The sequence below is a fragment of the Quercus robur genome, chromosome 3 (genome assembly GCF_932294415.1).
Source record: "Quercus robur chromosome 3, dhQueRobu3.1, whole genome shotgun sequence".
NCBI lineage: Eukaryota > Viridiplantae > Streptophyta > Magnoliopsida > Fagales > Fagaceae > Quercus > Quercus robur.
The window spans coordinates 6,099,003-6,117,353 of NC_065536.1; the positions used below are offsets into that span (position 1 = coordinate 6,099,003).

Genomic DNA, 18,351 nt, shown 5'->3' on the forward strand with positions numbered 1-18,351 from the left:
GTATTTTAATAGCATTGATTGGAGCTATTTTTAGCGTGTTTGGGACTCTGAAGATATCAAGGAAGAAACTCTTGGTTTTATCCTTTTCTACTCTTACAGTTGTATTATTTGGCTTATCTTGGGTCTCAAAGACAGAGTATGAATCAAAAATGGCCTATACTACAAAAGCTATCTTTGCTGAAATATACTTATTAATATTCCGTCTTCAATTGGTATCCTTTTCTAGATAATTGCAAATGAAATGAGATATGAAGTGCGGAGTGTGTGTTGTGCAGTGTGTGCTAGTTGGCTATAGAAGAACATAAGGTCATTTTTTTTAATTCATAATTCCATATTTATTGTGGCTAATATTGAGTATTAGACTATCATAGGTCAATTACAATTTTTTTTGTGCTAAATATAGGTGAATTAAATTATACCTATAAGGGAGAACTCGATGTATAAGAGAAATTTACTAGGCGAATCTTATGCGTCAAAGGGCAGAATATACATATTTGCCATTACATTGGTGTTTAATTGGTGCCTACTCCTAATATAAAGTCTCTATTTCTCAAATTTCATGATATATTTTATCATTATATATATATATATATATATAATCATGCATTGATATATTTTATTGTTATTTTTATTAAAATAAAATTTATTATTTATTGTTATTGTTACTATTATTGTTATTGTTATTGTTGTAATTACAAATAAGCTCATAATAATAAAAATAAAAATAAAACCTTTTTGTGATGTTTGAATAAACTATGCTTTCAAATCTTACGTTATTAGTTTAAAACCAGTTTTAATATCTTTCTTTGACACACGCACAAAAAAAAAAGTATAAATTTTAGGTTAAGAAAATAGTTACTTTACTTAGAGCATTCACATCAGCTTTTGTATAATTGTGTATAAATGTGTAAAATACACATTTGGACCATTTTTACACATTTTGAAGCAAAAAATACACTACATCAGTCTTTGTAAAATCATCTAAACTCGTGTATAATTTTGGACGAGCTACAGTACCCGTGTAAATTTCTGTACATATAATACTGTACATATAATATTATTTTAAGTTATAAACGAGCTACAGTGCCCGTGTAAATTTACACGGGCACTGTAGCTCGTTTATAACTTAAAATAATATTATATGTACAGTATTATATGTACAGAAACTCATTTTCGCTCATTTTTTCTCTCTCATCTCACTGAGCACACCAACGCCTCTCTCACTCTCAACTTCCCTCTCCCTCTTGAGTTCTTCCTCTCATATTCTTTTGCTCATTCTCATCACCGAATTCTTTTGCTCATTCTTTTGCTCATATCCCAAAATCAACAGAAACTCAAAAATCAACCCAACCCAAAATCAACAGAAACCCAAAAATCAACCCAACCCAAAATCAACAAAAACCCAAAAATCAACCCAACTCAAAATCAATTAAAAATCACCAGGAAACCAAACCCAAAAACAACACCCACCCACCGGAAAACCCAGACCAACGGAGCTGGATCTGCCGCCCGATCTGCTGCCACTGCTGCTGTCGGGTCTTCCATTGCTACCGCCGGATCGTCCACTGCTGTCGTCGGTTGGAGGTGGGAGGCGAAGGGTCGGTTGTGGAGGAGAGAGGGAGGGCGAAAGTGAAAGGAGGCCGATTCGACTGGTGGCTGAGGCAGCGGCGGCGGCGAGCTGGATCGGCTAGGTCGGCGAGCTGGGAGTGAGTGAGGGAAAGAGAGAAAAGGATGACTGAGCTGAGAGAGAGAAAAGGATGACTTTGCTGAAGAGAGAATGGGTGAGAAATGAGAGAAACAGGTAGGGAAAGAGAGAAAAACTGTTTTAATAACTAATAATAAAAAAATAATAAATAATATTATTTAATTAGAATAGATTTGTAAAATAGATGAACTGATGTGGGTGTTTTAAAAACGTGATAGTGTAAAATAGAAAAAGTAGCTTTTTTCGTGTAAAATAGATGATAAATTTACATGAGCTGGTGTGGATGCTCTTAGTCTCAATATGCTATTTAATGCAGTACTTTTTTATATTCTTTTAATGATTAATGTCATCCTGGTTACAGGCTTGTGCTTGGTAATAAAAAATGACTAAGAACTTTTTTTTTTTTTTTTTGCTAAATAAAAGACTATGAACTTAAACTTAGGTTGTACCCTACAGGATTTCCATTTGTAATCTTGTAACTTAATCTGGATATTTGTAATTTCTGTAGAGTGTAGGTAGTGTTTGAGGTGAAAAGCAAATTAAAAATTTGCAGTGAGCCCAAAAATTTCAAGAGGATAATAAGGCTCTCAATACAGGCAGGATCCATATGTGAAATAAGAGGAAGGCCCAAAAATTAATCAAAATGGTCTGTTATTCTTTATTTTAAAAATAAGTCCAATACCAATTTAACAAGCCCAATATAACGTTGAAAATGGGTTTACTTGAAAATCAGTTGGCCGAACATAGAAAAAGCCCAACTTCAACTTGACTATGTCTCTTGAAAGTGAACTAATGGTTAAATCTCATTTGGATAGTATAATATTGACAGATAAACTGTAACTTTTTTTTATTTTAATTTTATTTAAGAAGAAGGTCAAATCATCAAATGTAACCTAAACCACTTGTAAATGAAGTGTAAAATTTTGAGTTTGGTTACTGACAAATTCTAACGACTTATGATCAGAACTAAAAGGTCAGTTGAATTAATTTTTAAGTATAGTTTTATTTTTACTCAATTTATTTTTTAAGCAAAATTCGTCAAGATAAAGACAAATTAACCCAAACACAATAGTCTCTCAAAAAAAAAAAAAAAAAAAAAAACCAAACACATTAGAAATGAGTTTGGGACTCTCTCTTTCTCAAATTATCCTAAATAAATAATAAATAACATAAAAAACTTAGTAGTTTCTTCCACCTTATTTCATCATCAACAATGGCAAAAACTCACTATTAATGTGATAATGACTAATTAAAAATCACATAAAAGTTTAAATTAAATTTAATTATATTCACTACTTTTTTATATTGAGAACTTCTTTTTAAGATTGTGGGGGTCAAAAACACAAATCAACAAGAACATGGCTTGCTTTCTTGATGTGCACAACTAATTTGTTATCAGAAAGGGATATAATTCGACAATGGGAAGATCAGACAAATAATTGAAGGCAAAGAAGGAATAAATAAAAACTTTGATTGATGGAAAATCGATTTTCTAAGATACAAACAAAGATTCTAAGGAAGAAAACAAGTTTTTTTCTCTCACTATTCTTTTTCTCTTGTTCTTCCTCCTCAATTTTTTCTGGATCCTCTTCCCTATGGGCATTCTCCTCCTTTTATCATCCCTCTCCCCTACCTTTTCTAACTGTGTTCTTCTTTGTTGGATTTAGAGGATACTTGTCCCATCAGATACCTTTCTTGCCATTTCTTAATCATGAAAGTAGACTTTTGGGGGTGTATTAGCTGTTTAGACTAGTCATTCAGTATTTAATGAGGCTAACATTAGGTATGAATAACTCATTAATGTGGAGGTGACTATTACATGGGGTTTTGCGTCGTCTTCCTTGCATTCCTTAGGGATGGGAAACAGGATGGAGTCCTTAGTGAATGGTTTGCGCTCCTCGGCTAGGTTACTACACCTAGAGATAAGCCTGTTTCTTGGATTACCTTGGTAGCTAATCCATATGGCCCTGTTTTCTCTAAGACTTGGGCCATTCTATATTTGCATTTGGACCAAGTCTTTACCTCGAGAATATCTCTTCAGTTCAAGGTCTATAGGGTAGCTTTGGTTCAAGCCCCCCACCCCCTACAAAGATAATTACAATATGTTGCAAATCCCGCAACTTGAACTCATTTTCCTCCATAAACCTCCAAAGAACTTTATGCAGAGGAAAATGCCATTTGTTACTGTTATGAGCTCTTGTCTTATTGAGAATTAAATAATTGTAGTAATTTTATAAAATTATTCATTTAATTTTGTGAAACAAGTAAAAAAATGTTGTCTAAAACTAAATGACTTATTAAACAATCATTTATGACATTATCCAAGTCTTTACCAAAAAAAAAAATTAATAGTATTTTCAATTTTTAAATTATATTAAATTACAAATTACTTCCTTTAAATCTCTTTAATATATATATATTTTTCATTTCAATTCATTAATTTACTTATGTCTTAAATACGATCCTCTTACTTCATACTTTTTTAGACACAAATGCACATATAGAATTGCTTGTTTAGCAATTATTAGCTTTTATGTACAATTTTTTAAAACCTCACTTTTTTTTACCTTTTCAAAGTACAAGTATACTTTAGCACACATAACAGAAGTCTTTTGCATTGGATACAACGTTTATTGTTCATAATGCATATTTCAATATCATATTCGTGCATTCTTCATTTTGTGGCTACAACTTTCACAGAAAATTATCTATTCTATTTTAGAAACCTATATGTTTGGAATGCAGGCATCATGTGGTTTGAAAGTAATCTTATTGTTTTATTTTCTGAACTTCATTTCAAATGGGTGATGATAAAATTGTTAAGTTGACTAGGATATCTTACTTCATACTTTTTTAGACACAAATGCATATGTAGAATTGCTTGATTAGCCGTTATATTTTATGACTTTGTAGGTCATCTCTTCACGGGAGAGGCTTAAATAGATTCTGGTCTAATATTGGAGAATACAAAGGTCCATTGCTAATGTTGGTGTCTGCAAGTAAAGAAGATGCTCATGGGGGTAGCACCAATGTTAAAAAATGGATCATTGGTGCACTTACAGAGAATGGTTTTGAAAATAAGGATTTGTTCTATGGAAGCTCAAGAAGTCTATATGCTGTAAGTCTTGTCTTCCATGTGTTTCCGTCTGCTGGTATATAACATAGGTCCATTTCCTTTCTAGTATTTTGCCAGAAAAATTGAGCAAGTCCAGTGACATATGTAATCATTGACAGGGAAAGAAAAGAACTTTGTGTATAGCCACTTGCAACCTACTGGTAAAGTATATGAACGACAGCATAAGCCTGTCGGAATTGCATTTGGAGGAACTATGGGAAATGAGAGAGTCTTTGTCAATGAAGATTTTGCTAGCTAGAGTTACTATTCGCCATCATGCCACTGACAAAACTTACCAACCTGGTTCCCTCTTCCCAGATCAGGTACAATTGTAAGGTTTGAAAGTTTTGAGACCAATATTTCAATGGATTCAAATGCTGGTTTTTAAGTTATTACAGAAAAAGCTCTGGATCTAAAATTGTTAAGTTTTGTCTGTTATTTCTCACATTTTAATAATAATAATAATAATATAATATAATATATATATATATATATATGAAGAATTGTTTTAGTTTTTCATATGTCATTTACGTTATTTACCCTATGTCTGACTTAAATACTGTTTTCCCCTCCATTTCAACTTGTATTGATGTTTCAAGAAAATAGACTACTTAATGTAATTAGTTTTGATCTCTGATCTGATATTTTCTTTCTTGACTTATAAGATAAAACTTAATGTATCCATCATGCATATTATAAAGGTTACATTGGAATTCACTAAGAAATGTGGTCTCCAATACTATGCAATCTATGCATTGGCAAGACCATCTTATACCCCAGTCAAAGCTTCACTATGTATTTACAAGTGTGAATTAATGTATTTCAGGGGTTCCTACCTGTTGAAGCTTTGATTTCGGAAATTGAAGTTTGGGGATTAGGTGGGAAAGCAGCTAAGGAAGTGCAGAGTACATACAAGAAGAGAGAGGAGCTTTTCACAGAGCAAAGACGAAAGGTAACCTGCCTAGATCAAATTAAGGCATCTTGTATGCTTTTGAATTTTGCATTTGAAAGTTACTTATAGATGACATAAATCTTGTGTTTATTCGCTCCTCTTGCAGGTTGACTTGAAAACATTTGGAAGTTGGGATGACTCGCCCGAAAAGATGATGATGGACATGATCTCTGATCCCAACGCAGTTCGGCAAGAAGATCGTTAAGACTGTATAGATTTAAGATAGTACAAATGCCATATTATACTTTTGCTGCTCAGGTGTATTAGTATTTAGAAAGTGTAAATTATGCAAATGACTCTTTGAGAGTCTTGTTAGGCTGGGAAGTTGCTGTAAAGAAAACTAGAGAAGCGTAAAAGTGACCAAACATTTGAAGCTTTTCTACATATAGCAATCTTCTCGATACATATCTACCGCTGCAACTGTGCTGTATTGTGCTTATATCAATCGGCCTTGTATAGCTAAATAGAATTTTAGGAAACAAATAGCTATTATTTATCATGTTGGAAGACCAAGGTAGCTCCGTGGTACAGAGTAGAAACGGCTAACAATAACAACCAAGAAACCACTTAGTACTCTTTGTAAAAGAAGGTAGATAATATTGGCAAGTTCACACGGTTTTTGAACTCATGAATTCACCTTCAGTCTTTTATTTTGAGAGAAAAAAAAAATGCCATTAAGATGGGCTCATTTGCATAGGGTGGTTCATGTCGCATAATCTAAATAGGACTCAAATTGGTTGTGTTAAATGTAGGTCTCAGTCTAGAAAGCACGGATGCGGCTAGGAGGGTGTCGCACCCGAGTCCGACGCGGTTACCCGTACGTCGGTGCCGCATCTGAGCCTCGTGCCAACTTGACTCGATACGCGCCAACACAGCTCTATTCGCGCCGAACCAAGTTGATTCGACCAGAATCAGGTCGTATCAGCCGGCGACCGATATGGTCGATATGACCGAAACAGGTCGAAATCGGCCTTGAATCTCGCTGGAACAGCCAAAATTCTGACCTCAGAGGCATAGTAATGTGTTTCTTGCCTTCTTCTTTCTTTGTTTTGTGAATCAAGGCATAGTAATGTGTTTTTTAAGAATATTTTAATAGTAAAAATATATAGAAAATATAAATAAAAATATTTTTAATAATTTTTTAATCACCGAGTCCTACCGCACTCTCACCTTACTTTTTCAAAAATTGCCGAGTCCCGCACCCACACCAGAGTCCTGAAACGCACCCGTGCTTCATAGGTCTCAGTCTAGGCTTAAAGATCTGCTTAAGGCAAAGTGATATTTGAACTCTTATTCAGTATGGCCTTCAACTTGTATCAATTCTAAAGCAAGTTTCTTGTGTATGAGGGGAAAAAAGAAACAAATTTTTGGCATGAGAGACACCGAGAAATTATTCACCCTTCTAGGACAATCATCACGTTAGCAATACTTAGTAGTTCTCTCACTCAATATTATTGTGTCATTAGTGAAAATTTATTCACTCTACTAGGAGGACCACATCAGCAATACCTAGTGGCCTTTCCACTCAATAAAATTGTGATCATGTGTGACAATTTATTGAGTCAAATCTTAGTCATCATCCCAATTATAAGGATTTATTTATTTATTTTTGAAAATGTATGATTGGGTTAATGATTAGGATCTGACTCAACAAACTATCACACATAGCACAATATTATTAAGTGGGAGGATTACTAAATATTATTCATATGATCGAATAATTTCTCAAAACACACCAGCAACAAAACTTATTCCAAACTTATTCGTAAGAATTAGTACTCGTTTGGGTACTGATTATATTGAGTGCATCTGCATTTTTAGCGTTTCACACTTTTTTTTTCATTGAGAAATGTGTTTCAGTGCTTTCTAGTGGGTCCGTGCACTGTTCACATGATACACAAATTTCTTTTTTCACCAAAACTTACATTAAAAATAGGTCTCATGACACTATTCACACATTTTAAAATTATTTTACTACAATATTTTTAGTTTTCAATTTTCAATTTTTAGTAAAATAAGCGTTATCCATACCTACCCTTAATTTAGAACTTGAAAACCAACAACAATATATCACGTTCAAAGACACCATCACTCCCATCAGAAACAACCACCAAACAATAAAAAAATTTCTATACAATAGCAACTCTACTTTTCCATATGGTGCTGGACCGCTGGTGTACTAGAATTTTATCCCTTTTTGTAAAGAAATATTTTACTTCTATTATGCGAAAGTAGAAGGGATTAGAGAGTTCAAATAAAAACTCTCTCAACTCAATTGGAAAGAGATGCAAATTCCTTGCTTGGTTGATACTTGGGGGATGGCTATGCCAAAGTACCGTATATGGAAGAGATTATATATTTTCACAAAGATGTTAGAGCTCGCATTTTTCTCTTTCTTTCTTTCTTTTTGCTAAAACCAACAATTTTATTTTTTTATTTTTTTTAAATTGAAAAATTGAGTGACTCACATTACAATAACAAGGCTTTAAATAGTGTTTTTTTTTTAAAAAAAAAAATTTATAAATTACAACAACTAAAAAAGCTATTTTATTACAAAAACCATTGATTGGGCCTGGACAACCACACAATCTCACTCACCCTCCACGCTCATCACCTTGGGAGAACCAGCTTAATATTGCAAGCTATCCCAAAGGCGAAGTATTGGTCCTTCGCTACCTTGTGTCAATATATAAATTCAAATTGGTGCATGCGAAATGCAGACTAGCTTTTCTTTGTTATCTAGTATAGGCATTTTTCAAGTCAGAACTTTTAATATGCACATACCGAGCCCTTATTATGCACATAAGTCTTTCACTTATGTCCATAATAAAAGGATGAATCAAAGGAGCAAAAGACTTCCAAACATCCACAACTCATACAGCGAGGATTCAATTAAATCACAGTGATTCACCCGATGCATCCACGGTGAAGCAGAACAAACATGCTAGCAGCACAAACCAAAAGAATAGTTCAACATCATGTCTGACGTGGCATTTTCTTTCCAAAAATGAAATGTTCTGTGAAGCAAAATCTGACTACCCACCATCCATAATGATCCCATGCTATATGTATAGCAGATAAGATACATTTACTGCTTCTTCTCTTCTGCTTTCCTCGGCTGCAAAAAGGGCACATTTGTAGCATTAGAAGATATAATTAATTATTAAAGTTCTTGCAAGCCGTGAGCAGAAACAGCATCCAGTCTCATGAATTACCAAATGTGAATTCTAACTTACCCACAAACATAGCGTGCACACAACAAGAGAAAACGAAGGTCTACCCTATGCTATATACATATGCTGCAGATGCAATTCTCGCCACAGTACCACCAATCAAAATTCACATAGCCACACAACAAAGCAGAACATAGACCAAGTTATCTCCAACATAGAAGTATGCATTTTCTGCTTATTCAAAGGATTATGGTTGTGCCATTCAAGAAGCATCCAGCACAACCCTTAGCCTTCAGTTAACAGTGATTCTAATTTCTAACATCCACAAAAGATAGCAACTTGTAGAGGATTACATAATTTGTATAATCATCAGAAGATATTGTAGTGGATTACATACTTTCTACAATCATCAGAAGATATGATAAATGAGAAGATTGCAATCATTTGATGTGAGAGATTTTTATTCATCCAGAGGTATAATTGACATTAAATTCAAACACAACTCCTTCCTTCCTCTTTAACCTAGATAGAAGTTTACCCAGGATAAAGACAGGAAAAGACATGCAATGCACCTAAACCTCTCACATAATACGATATTTAAAAAACACAGCACCGACTATTTGTAGGATACTTAGAGTTGAATGGCAAAACAAACATGTGAGGACACGATGACCATCAACAACAGTTTTGGACATTTACCAGAAGAAAATATAAGCAGAGCAATGAGGGTATTATGCATTTTTGACACCACAACCCATACATGGTTGTTATTCCCCTAATCCATTTTACTACCTACTGTCCTCTTGCATTCAAACAAACACTACATATAAAAAACAGACATATTTGACAACATAAATTTAAAATGATACGCATATCTAACCAAACCCTCAAGACTTGATGTTGGGAGTTAACCATGTCCAACACCCTATGATCATCTCTATACCAAAAATTTTTGAGAAATTATATAAAAAGGAGGATTCAACTTGGCTCTGAAAAGAAGTCTAACAGTTGAATGTTAAGGTGTGGTTCATGAGAGCCACAATTCATCCATTAAAATGCTAGAGTTTGACTTAGTGGATTGATGCGGTACACACCCCACCACATGTGTAAATACTTCAAGTGGTTTCTGTTGCCATGATTTAAGGAGGGATGACATTTAGCTGGGACTTTTATGGCATCGAGAGTCCAACCCATCATTTGACAAAATGCCTGAGCCAAACTGAATGTAGGGGGGTGGGGGCCTTGGGCTTGGACCCAAGGATTTGAGGTAGGTGTATATCATCCACCATTAGATGAAAGAAACTTATATTTTCTTGTTATCTGAATAACGATAACAGACTTCGAAAGATTATTCTGATATGAATCAATCTTAGTATTAGTTACATCTGCCTAGAAAGATTATCAGCAGGTTAATTGAAAGTCTTCAATTCTATAGTTTGATTGATCCAATAGTACTGTTCTTAATCATTACTGAATGATGTAAAGGAAACAAATGTAACCCATGGGCATTTAGAGGTTTAGTTAAACTAACTAATATGCACATTTTCCCTCTTAAGAGAAAAAGTAGTTGCTTTTTCCCATGTAAAAGCAGTGATCAGTCCCTGGCCATGTACAACCGCCTAGAAATTTTATTTTGAAGATTAATTGGAACTTTTGAACGTCAATGTTTGATCACTCCCTTATAATCTTTATTGCTATTGGACAGTATAAGGAAATAATGGGCAATCAAGAGATAAGGGGAAATATTAGGTGTGAATTCCTAACAAATTTTTGATATCAGTGAAAAAATAAATAAAAAGATAGAACCCCTCAGGAAAAGCATAAAAATTTGATTAGTTTACTTCTTCTTCTTTTTTCTTTTTTTAAGTAGAAGGTCCGTTGTTTTGGACCATTTGAATTTATTCAAGTACATTTGTCTCATCTATAGTCTTTGTGATGAGCTTTCAAACAATTGCCTTCCAGGCTTTAACTTATAAGGGTTTTTGGACGGTGATCGTGTACCCTTTCTTAAACTTCATGAATGAATGTTTATTTTCATTGTTTTACTTGCTATTGAACATGTTATTGCTTGGACAAGTTTATCTTTTATTTACATCATCCATGTTATACTGATATGTCCACTCATGGTGGTTAGCTTGTCCTTGTTCAGGCATTCTTTCATGTTCAACATATTTGTCATTTTTTGAATCTCATAAGTATGACTCGTCTTATGAATGGTGTTGCTTTTACCAGCTTTACTCGACCAGAAGTCTGACTTATCTAGCTTTTTTTCTCGTTCATAGGCTAGATAGTTTACTTTCGTCTTTAGGTAAGACGCCTCCAACACTTAACTCATCCATAGATTGGATTGTCTTGGCCGGTTGTATTTATCCATGGATTTCAAGTATTCTTATACGCTTGCATTTTCTCATCCGTTTCTTGGACGCTTATGCTTAAGGTTTTATCTCGTCTCGTGGGCGAGCAAATGTATGCTCGTCCATTGGTTAGACAAGTATGCCTTAAGCTTATGTTTCTTTGCTTTATCCTCATTTCAAGGAGAGCTTGTAAACGTTACATCCCTACGTCCAAGGATTTTTCTCGTCTTAGGCCTTAGCCTTCTTGTGGAAGAAATTATGAGAGTTAGATTTATGTATCACATACATTAGAAATCCAAACTGCATATACATAATATAAAACATCATCCACAAGCACGGCACATGCTTGGAAGCTAGTGCCTTAGGGAATTAAAATACTTATACAGAGACTAAGTACATAACTTCGTCCATCACAAACTTATCTTCAAACAGTGCATAAGTTAGAGTCTAATGCACTTTTTAGGGAATTAAAATATAAAACACGTAATAGTAGTAATAAATATAGGTAAGGTAAATAAGAGGGAAACCCTTCAACTTCGTTACAGATGCAGCTCGTCCAGGCTTGACCCTTCATTGATAGTACCTTTTTAAATGCTCGACGTTCCAAGGGTGCTCCAGCTTCTGCCCATCTAAGGCTTCCAGGTAGTATGGTCCCTACCTTTTGCAATTAATGACCCTATAGGGTCCTTCCCAATTAGGTCCCAGTTTTCCATGAGCTAGGTTCTTGGTTGCCAAAGAGACCCTTTTAAGGACGAGGTCCCCAATGTTGAAGCGCCTGGGTTTCACCATCGCATCATATTGCCTAGCTATAAGATTTTTGTATCTTGCTATCCTTTGCTCCGCGTCCATCCTTACCTCGTTAATAAAATCGAGGTTAAGACGAAGTTGTTCTTCATTCTCTTCACGCCAATATTGCATTACCTTGCAATTGGCCATGTGTACTTCTGCAGGTATGACTGCTTCACTTCCATAGGCTAGTTTGAAGGGAATTTCGCCTGTAGGTGTCCTCATGATCGTCCTATAAGCCCATAGAACACCTAGTAGCTCATTTGGCCATACTCCCTTTGCCCCTCAAGCCGAGTCTTAATGATTTTCAACAAGGATCGGTTTGCAACTTCCACTTGGCCATTCGCTTGTGGGTGGGAGGGGGAGGAATAATGATTTTTAATTCCAAGTTGCTCACAAAACTCCCTGAAAGGTGTGTTATCAAATTGTCATCCGTTGTCGGACACTAGCACCCTGGGTACCCCAAACCTGCATACAATACTTTCCAAATGAAGTTCTTGACATTCTGTTGCGTGATTTTCGCTAAGGGTTCAACTTCCACCCACTTAGTAAAGTAATCAATTCCTACTACCAAAAACTTCATCTGCCTAGTTCTAAGTGGGAAGGGACCTAAAATGTCCAATCCCCATTGCGCAAAGGGCCATGGGGCCATCATCGGGGTCAAATACTCCGATGGTTGTCTAGGAACGTTGCTGAAGCACTGGCGCTGGTCACATACTTTGACATAAGCCTTAGCATTTGCTTGAATAGTTGGCCAGTAGTAGCCTGCACGGATGACCTTATAAACTAGTGCTCTTACTCCTGAGTGATTTCCGCATGCTCCTTCATGAATTTCCCGTAACACATAATTCGACTCGTACGGAGCTAAGCACCTTAAGTAAGGCTGAGAGAAGCCTCGCTTATACAGTACCTCATTTATAAGGACATACTTGGCAACTCTGATCCTCAACTTCCTAGCCTCTTCCTTGTCTTCTGGAAGCCTTCCATCTTTGAGATAAACTATTATTGGAGTCATCCAATTTCCTTCTCCTTCAATTTGTTGTACCTCTGAAATATCTATGCTCAGCATATATTGGACTTGGTCATGGTTGTCTATTGCTCCCCCTGCTGAAGCTGCTTTTGCCAAAACATCCGCTTCCATGTTCTCCTCCTTCAGGAGTTGAACAAAAATGGCTTCTTTGAATCTTTTGACAAGTCGTTTTGCCTTGCTGAGGTACTTCTTCATCCGGTCTTCCTTGGCTTCACACATTACATTCACTTGATTGATGATCAACTGAGAATCTCCTTGGACGACTACAGACTCTACCCCCAAGGACTTAGCCAATTCTAATCCTTTAAGGAAAGCTTCGTATTCAGCTTCATTGTTAGTAGTTTGGTATTGTAGGTGGGTTGCGTATTTCAACTTATCTCCTTCCGGGGACTTGAGTATAACTCCAATCCCTCATGGATATAAAGTGGACGAGTCGTCTACATTGATGACCCACCTCTGAACTCCGTCCCCTTTGTCTACCTCGTCCTGGCTGGGAGTGAACTCCGCAATGAAATTTGCCAACGCTTGTGCTTTTATCGCGCTTCTTGGTTGGTATCTGACATCAAACTCACTAATTTCTACGGCCCATTGGATTAGTCGTCCTGTGGCTTCCAGCTTGTTCATCACCTTCTTGAGTGGATGATCTATCAAGACATTAATCACATGAGCCTGAAAATAATGCCTTAGCTTCCTTGAGGTTGTGGCCAAAGCAAAGGCTAGTTTTTCCATCATTGGATATCGTCCTTTCGCTCCTCTTAACGGTCCGCTTGTATAGTAAACTGGCTTCTATATTCTCCCTTCTTCTCTAATCAATGCCGAGCTCACTGTGTGTGGGGACACCACTAAATACAAATACAACTCTTCACCCGATATAGACAGGCTTAGCAGAGGAGAAGTAGTGAGGTAGGTCTTGAGGTCTTGGAAGGCCTTTTGGCACTCGTCCGTCCATTCAAATGCCTTTTTTAGAACTTTAAAGAATGGTAAACACTTGTCAGTAGCCTTTGAAACAAACCTGTTAATGGCGGCAACTCGTCCAGTAAGAGATTGGACTTCTTAGATATTCTTTGTTGGCTCCATGTTCAGTATTGCTTAGATTTTATCGGGATTCACTTTAATTCCCCTGTGCGAAACCATAAACCCAAGAAACTTACCTGACGAAACTCCGAAGGCACACTTGCTTGGATTCAACTTCATGTTATACCGTCTAAAGGTATAAAAGGTCTCCTGAATGTCGTCCAGATGCTTTTCCTCATCCAAGCTCTTTTCCAGCATATCATCCATATAAACTTCCACATTTCGTCCAATATATGGACGAAACATATGGTTAACCAGCCTTTGATAAATTGCCCCCACATTCTTCAAACTGAAAGGCATCACCTTGTAGCAAAACAAGCCTTGGCTGGTGATGAAAGATGTCTTCTCTTGATCCATCTCATCCATTTTTATTTGGTTGTAGCCTGAAAAAGCTTCCATGAAACTTAGTAATTTATGGCCCGTAGTCAAGTCCACTAGCTGGTCAATGTGTGGCAATGTATAGCTATCCTTGGGGCAAGCTCGGTTCAAATCAGTGAAGTCCATGCATATTCTCCATTTACCATTAGCCTTCTTGACCATTACCACATTAGCCAACCAGTCCGGGTAATAAACTTCCTGAATGAATTTTGCCGTGGTTAGCTTCTAGACTTCCTCTTTAATGGCATTGTCTCGTTCAGGAGTGAAATTTTTTTTCTTCTGACGTACCGGCTTGGAAGAAGGATACACGTTTAGATGATGGGTAATGACACTTGGGTCAATACCTGGCATGTCCTCATGACTCCCTGCGAATACATTAAGGCTCTTCTTTAAAAATTGCACCAGGTCTTGCTTCATTTTCTTTTCCATGCTCGTCCCAATTCTAGTAAACTTTTCGGGGTTACTCTCGTCCAAAGGAATGTCTTCCAGCACTTCCGTGGGCTCTGCAGTAATCCTTCTATCATCTATGTTCATCGTTTGTACGTGCTCGTCCATAGCCAACATGGCTAGATAGCACTCTCTAGCAGCTAATTGGTCTCCTTGCACTTGACCCACCCCATACTCAGTTGGGAACTTAACAGAAAAATGGTATGTAGATGTTACTGACTTCCAATTATTTAAAGTCAGACTTCCAATGATAGCGTTGTACGACGACAAACAATCAACAACAAGGAAGTTTACTTCTTTAGTTATTTGTTGGGGATTCGCTCATACCACCACAAGTAACATAATGGTACCCACGGGTTACCCTTTCATCCCTCCAAATCCTACCAAGGGCGAGTTTACTGGGCAAAGCTAATCTCGTTTACGCTTCATTTGTTGGAAGGCGGGGTAATACAAGATGTCCACTAAACTCCCATTGTCTACCAACGCTCTTCTAGTCGTATAGTAAGCAATGAGCAAGGTGATGACAATCGCGTCATCATGTGGGTGGTGGACTCTTTTAGCATCCTCGTCCTTGAATGTAATGGCTTGCTTGTCCGTTCCTCTCGTCCTTGGAGATCGTCCAAACAGTTGGATGTTTTGGACCACCTTTAGGTAAGTCTTTCTTGACTTGGAAGATTGTCCTATCGAAATTCCTCCTATAATAACTCTTATTTCTCCAAGTGGGGGTCGTGACAATTCTTCTACCTTCACCTTCAACTTCTCGTCCTTGTTATCTTGTCCAAGAAAATTTCTCAATTTTCCTTTTCTGATGAGATTCTCTATCTGCTGCTTCAAATCAAAACACTTGTCCGTGTCCTGCCCATGGTCTCTATGGAAGCGGCAATACTTGTTCCTATTGCGCTTTTTGGGATCTCTTTTCATTTTCTCTGGCCACTTCAAGGATGGGTCATCCTTGATTTGCATAAGCACTTGTTCAAGTGGCATATTCAAGTCATGTACTGCTAACTCCTTGCAGAAGAACTTGCCTTTTTGTTATCTCTGTCCTTCTTCTCCCCTACCTGAGCCTTTTTTGGACGAGGACCCTGCTCAGGATGGTGTGGGAGGTCTGCTTCCATGCGTTCTGCTCTCTTCCTCTTCATGGCTATGATTGCATCTTCCGCATTCATGAAGTTTTGGGATGAATGGACAAGTTCAGCCATAGTTTGTGGCTCTTGATCATAAAGCTTATGAATGAGTAAATCGGAGTTAACTCCATTATGGAAGGCTGCCAATATCAACTTGTCATCCATCTCGTCCACTGTCAGGGCTTTCCTATTAAACCGGGTAATGAAGGACCATAAGCTTTCATTTTCCCCTTGCTCTGTGGTTAACAAGCTGGACAAGGAATGCTTGTGCCATTGTCCTTCGATAAAATTGTTAACGAACAATTTACTCAATTTTTCAAACAAGCCCACAGTGTTTGGAGGTATCTTGCTGAACCACAGTTACGCTGGCCCCTTGAGGGTGGTAGGGAAAGCCCTACACATAATCTCGTTTGGAAACCCCATAGAGGTGCATGGTAGTCTTGAAGGTGGCAATATTATCACACAGGTCGTGCATTCCATCATATGAATCCAAAGAAGGCATCTTGAACTTTGGAGGCAAGGGGTAATTGTTGATGTAAGCGGTGAAAAGGGAGTCTGTTCAATGAACTAAATCATCTATGGGATTCGCCATTCTCATATTCTCCCCCATCTCGTCCATAGCCTTCCTCATTTGGTCCATCTCTTTTTCCAAGTATGGCACCCTTCGTGAAATGGTTCCCCTCGACTAGTTCTCGGGCTCAGCATTTTCTCCTTTATCTTCTTGACTCTGGGCTTGTCCTCCCACGTGTCTTTCATGGTGTTGCCACCTTAAACTAATCTCCCTAGTCAACTCTCGATTTTGACAGGTTAGTTACGCCATGGCTTCTGCCATGGACTGTATTTGTTGGATGGAAGGCGACTGCACGACAAGTGCTAACTGACAGTCACGGTGGGGATTACTTGAAGCATCCCTACTCTCCTAGTGGCCTAGGCTAGTGGCCCTTGATCTTGTCTGAACCATACAGCCTTTCGTTGAAGAAAGATAAATTGCAAAACATAATTACTCTTCCCACAGACAGCACCAATTGATGATGTAAGGAAAATCAGTAGGCTGGATGCTTTGGGCTTCAAAGGGCTAGCGATTAATTGGAAGGCCTGAAAAAAGAACACACGATCAAAGGTGACCGGGGTGGACCGGCCAAGAACCCTCCAATGCCAAAGTTAGTTTCTTTCTCCAATTCTAGAGTTCCAATTTTTCAGGAGTTATATAACTTATCTTCGCTTAATGTGAATGAGTGTTTATATAGTGTGGTCTCAGAGTAGTTACTTGTCTTATAACTTACCCTACAATTGAGGAAGTTAGAGGGTTCAAGGTTAACTTCCATAACCGCTATAGGAGTTAGAATATTTTATCTCCTATAATTGTCATGGAAGTTAAGTATTGCGGAGGAAGTTATAACGATGAACCAGGACTTAACTCATGCCTCAAGATAGTAACACGTGGTCTGATTTAACTCTTGTAAATAAATTTCTGGAATTATTCCCAAGTGTCAGAGGTCGTCCAAGGGTTTTCCTTATGGATGACCCACATGCATATGGATGACCGTCCTGACGGGGGAAGCCATTCTTGCCTTCTTGACCTGAACAACCCCTATGGACGAGTCGGAGTTCATTTTCCCTTTGGTTCACCATCAAGGTTCATTCTTGATTTTTTCTAAGATTTGATGCACTGGTTCTCAAAACAACATATTAACCGCTTGTGGTGCAGCAGTAGCCCTAAACTGCCCAAAAAAATCCCGCCGAGGACGATTATTATTGTACTTGTCCGACCTGAAGTCCCTCATATCCTGAGAGACCACCTTCGCTTTACCTTTACCTAATTATTGGTCCTCCTTGACCCATTTGTACTTATTAATGTGGTCCATGAGCTGGCACACATTACTAACCAGTTTCCCCGTTAACGATTTCCTCAGGTCATGCTTGGCAGGCAGGCCAACCTTAAAAGTTCTTATGGCCACATCATCAAAGTCCCCATCAATCTCATTGAACATCTCCCAGTATCTGTCTAAGTACATTTTAAGGGTCTCCCCCTCTCGCATAGTCATAGACAACAGGGAATCCAAGGGTCGAGGAACCCTACTGCACGTAATAAAGCAAGATCCAAACGCTCAGGTAAGTTCCTTAAAAGAATCAATAGAACCTAGCCCCAGGCCATCAAACCACCTCATTGCCACGGGTCCCAAACTGGATGGGAAAACTTTGTACATCAAAGC

At 37.5% G+C, this 18,351-nt stretch overlaps 1 protein-coding gene and 1 pseudogene across 1 annotated transcript; one reads left to right on the plus strand and one right to left on the minus strand.

Annotated features, from left to right (window-relative positions):
- Positions 1 to 3,524: 3,524 nt before the first annotated feature.
- Positions 3,525 to 6,173, plus strand: LOC126719144 (uncharacterized; annotated as a pseudogene).
- Positions 6,174 to 15,422: 9,249 nt separating this feature from the next.
- On the minus strand, positions 15,423 to 15,998 carry LOC126719145 (uncharacterized). The gene has a single exon (XM_050421730.1). The coding sequence runs from the start codon at positions 15,996 to 15,998 to the stop codon at positions 15,423 to 15,425; it is 576 nt and encodes a 191-aa protein (XP_050277687.1).
- Positions 15,999 to 18,351: the final 2,353 nt, after the last annotated feature.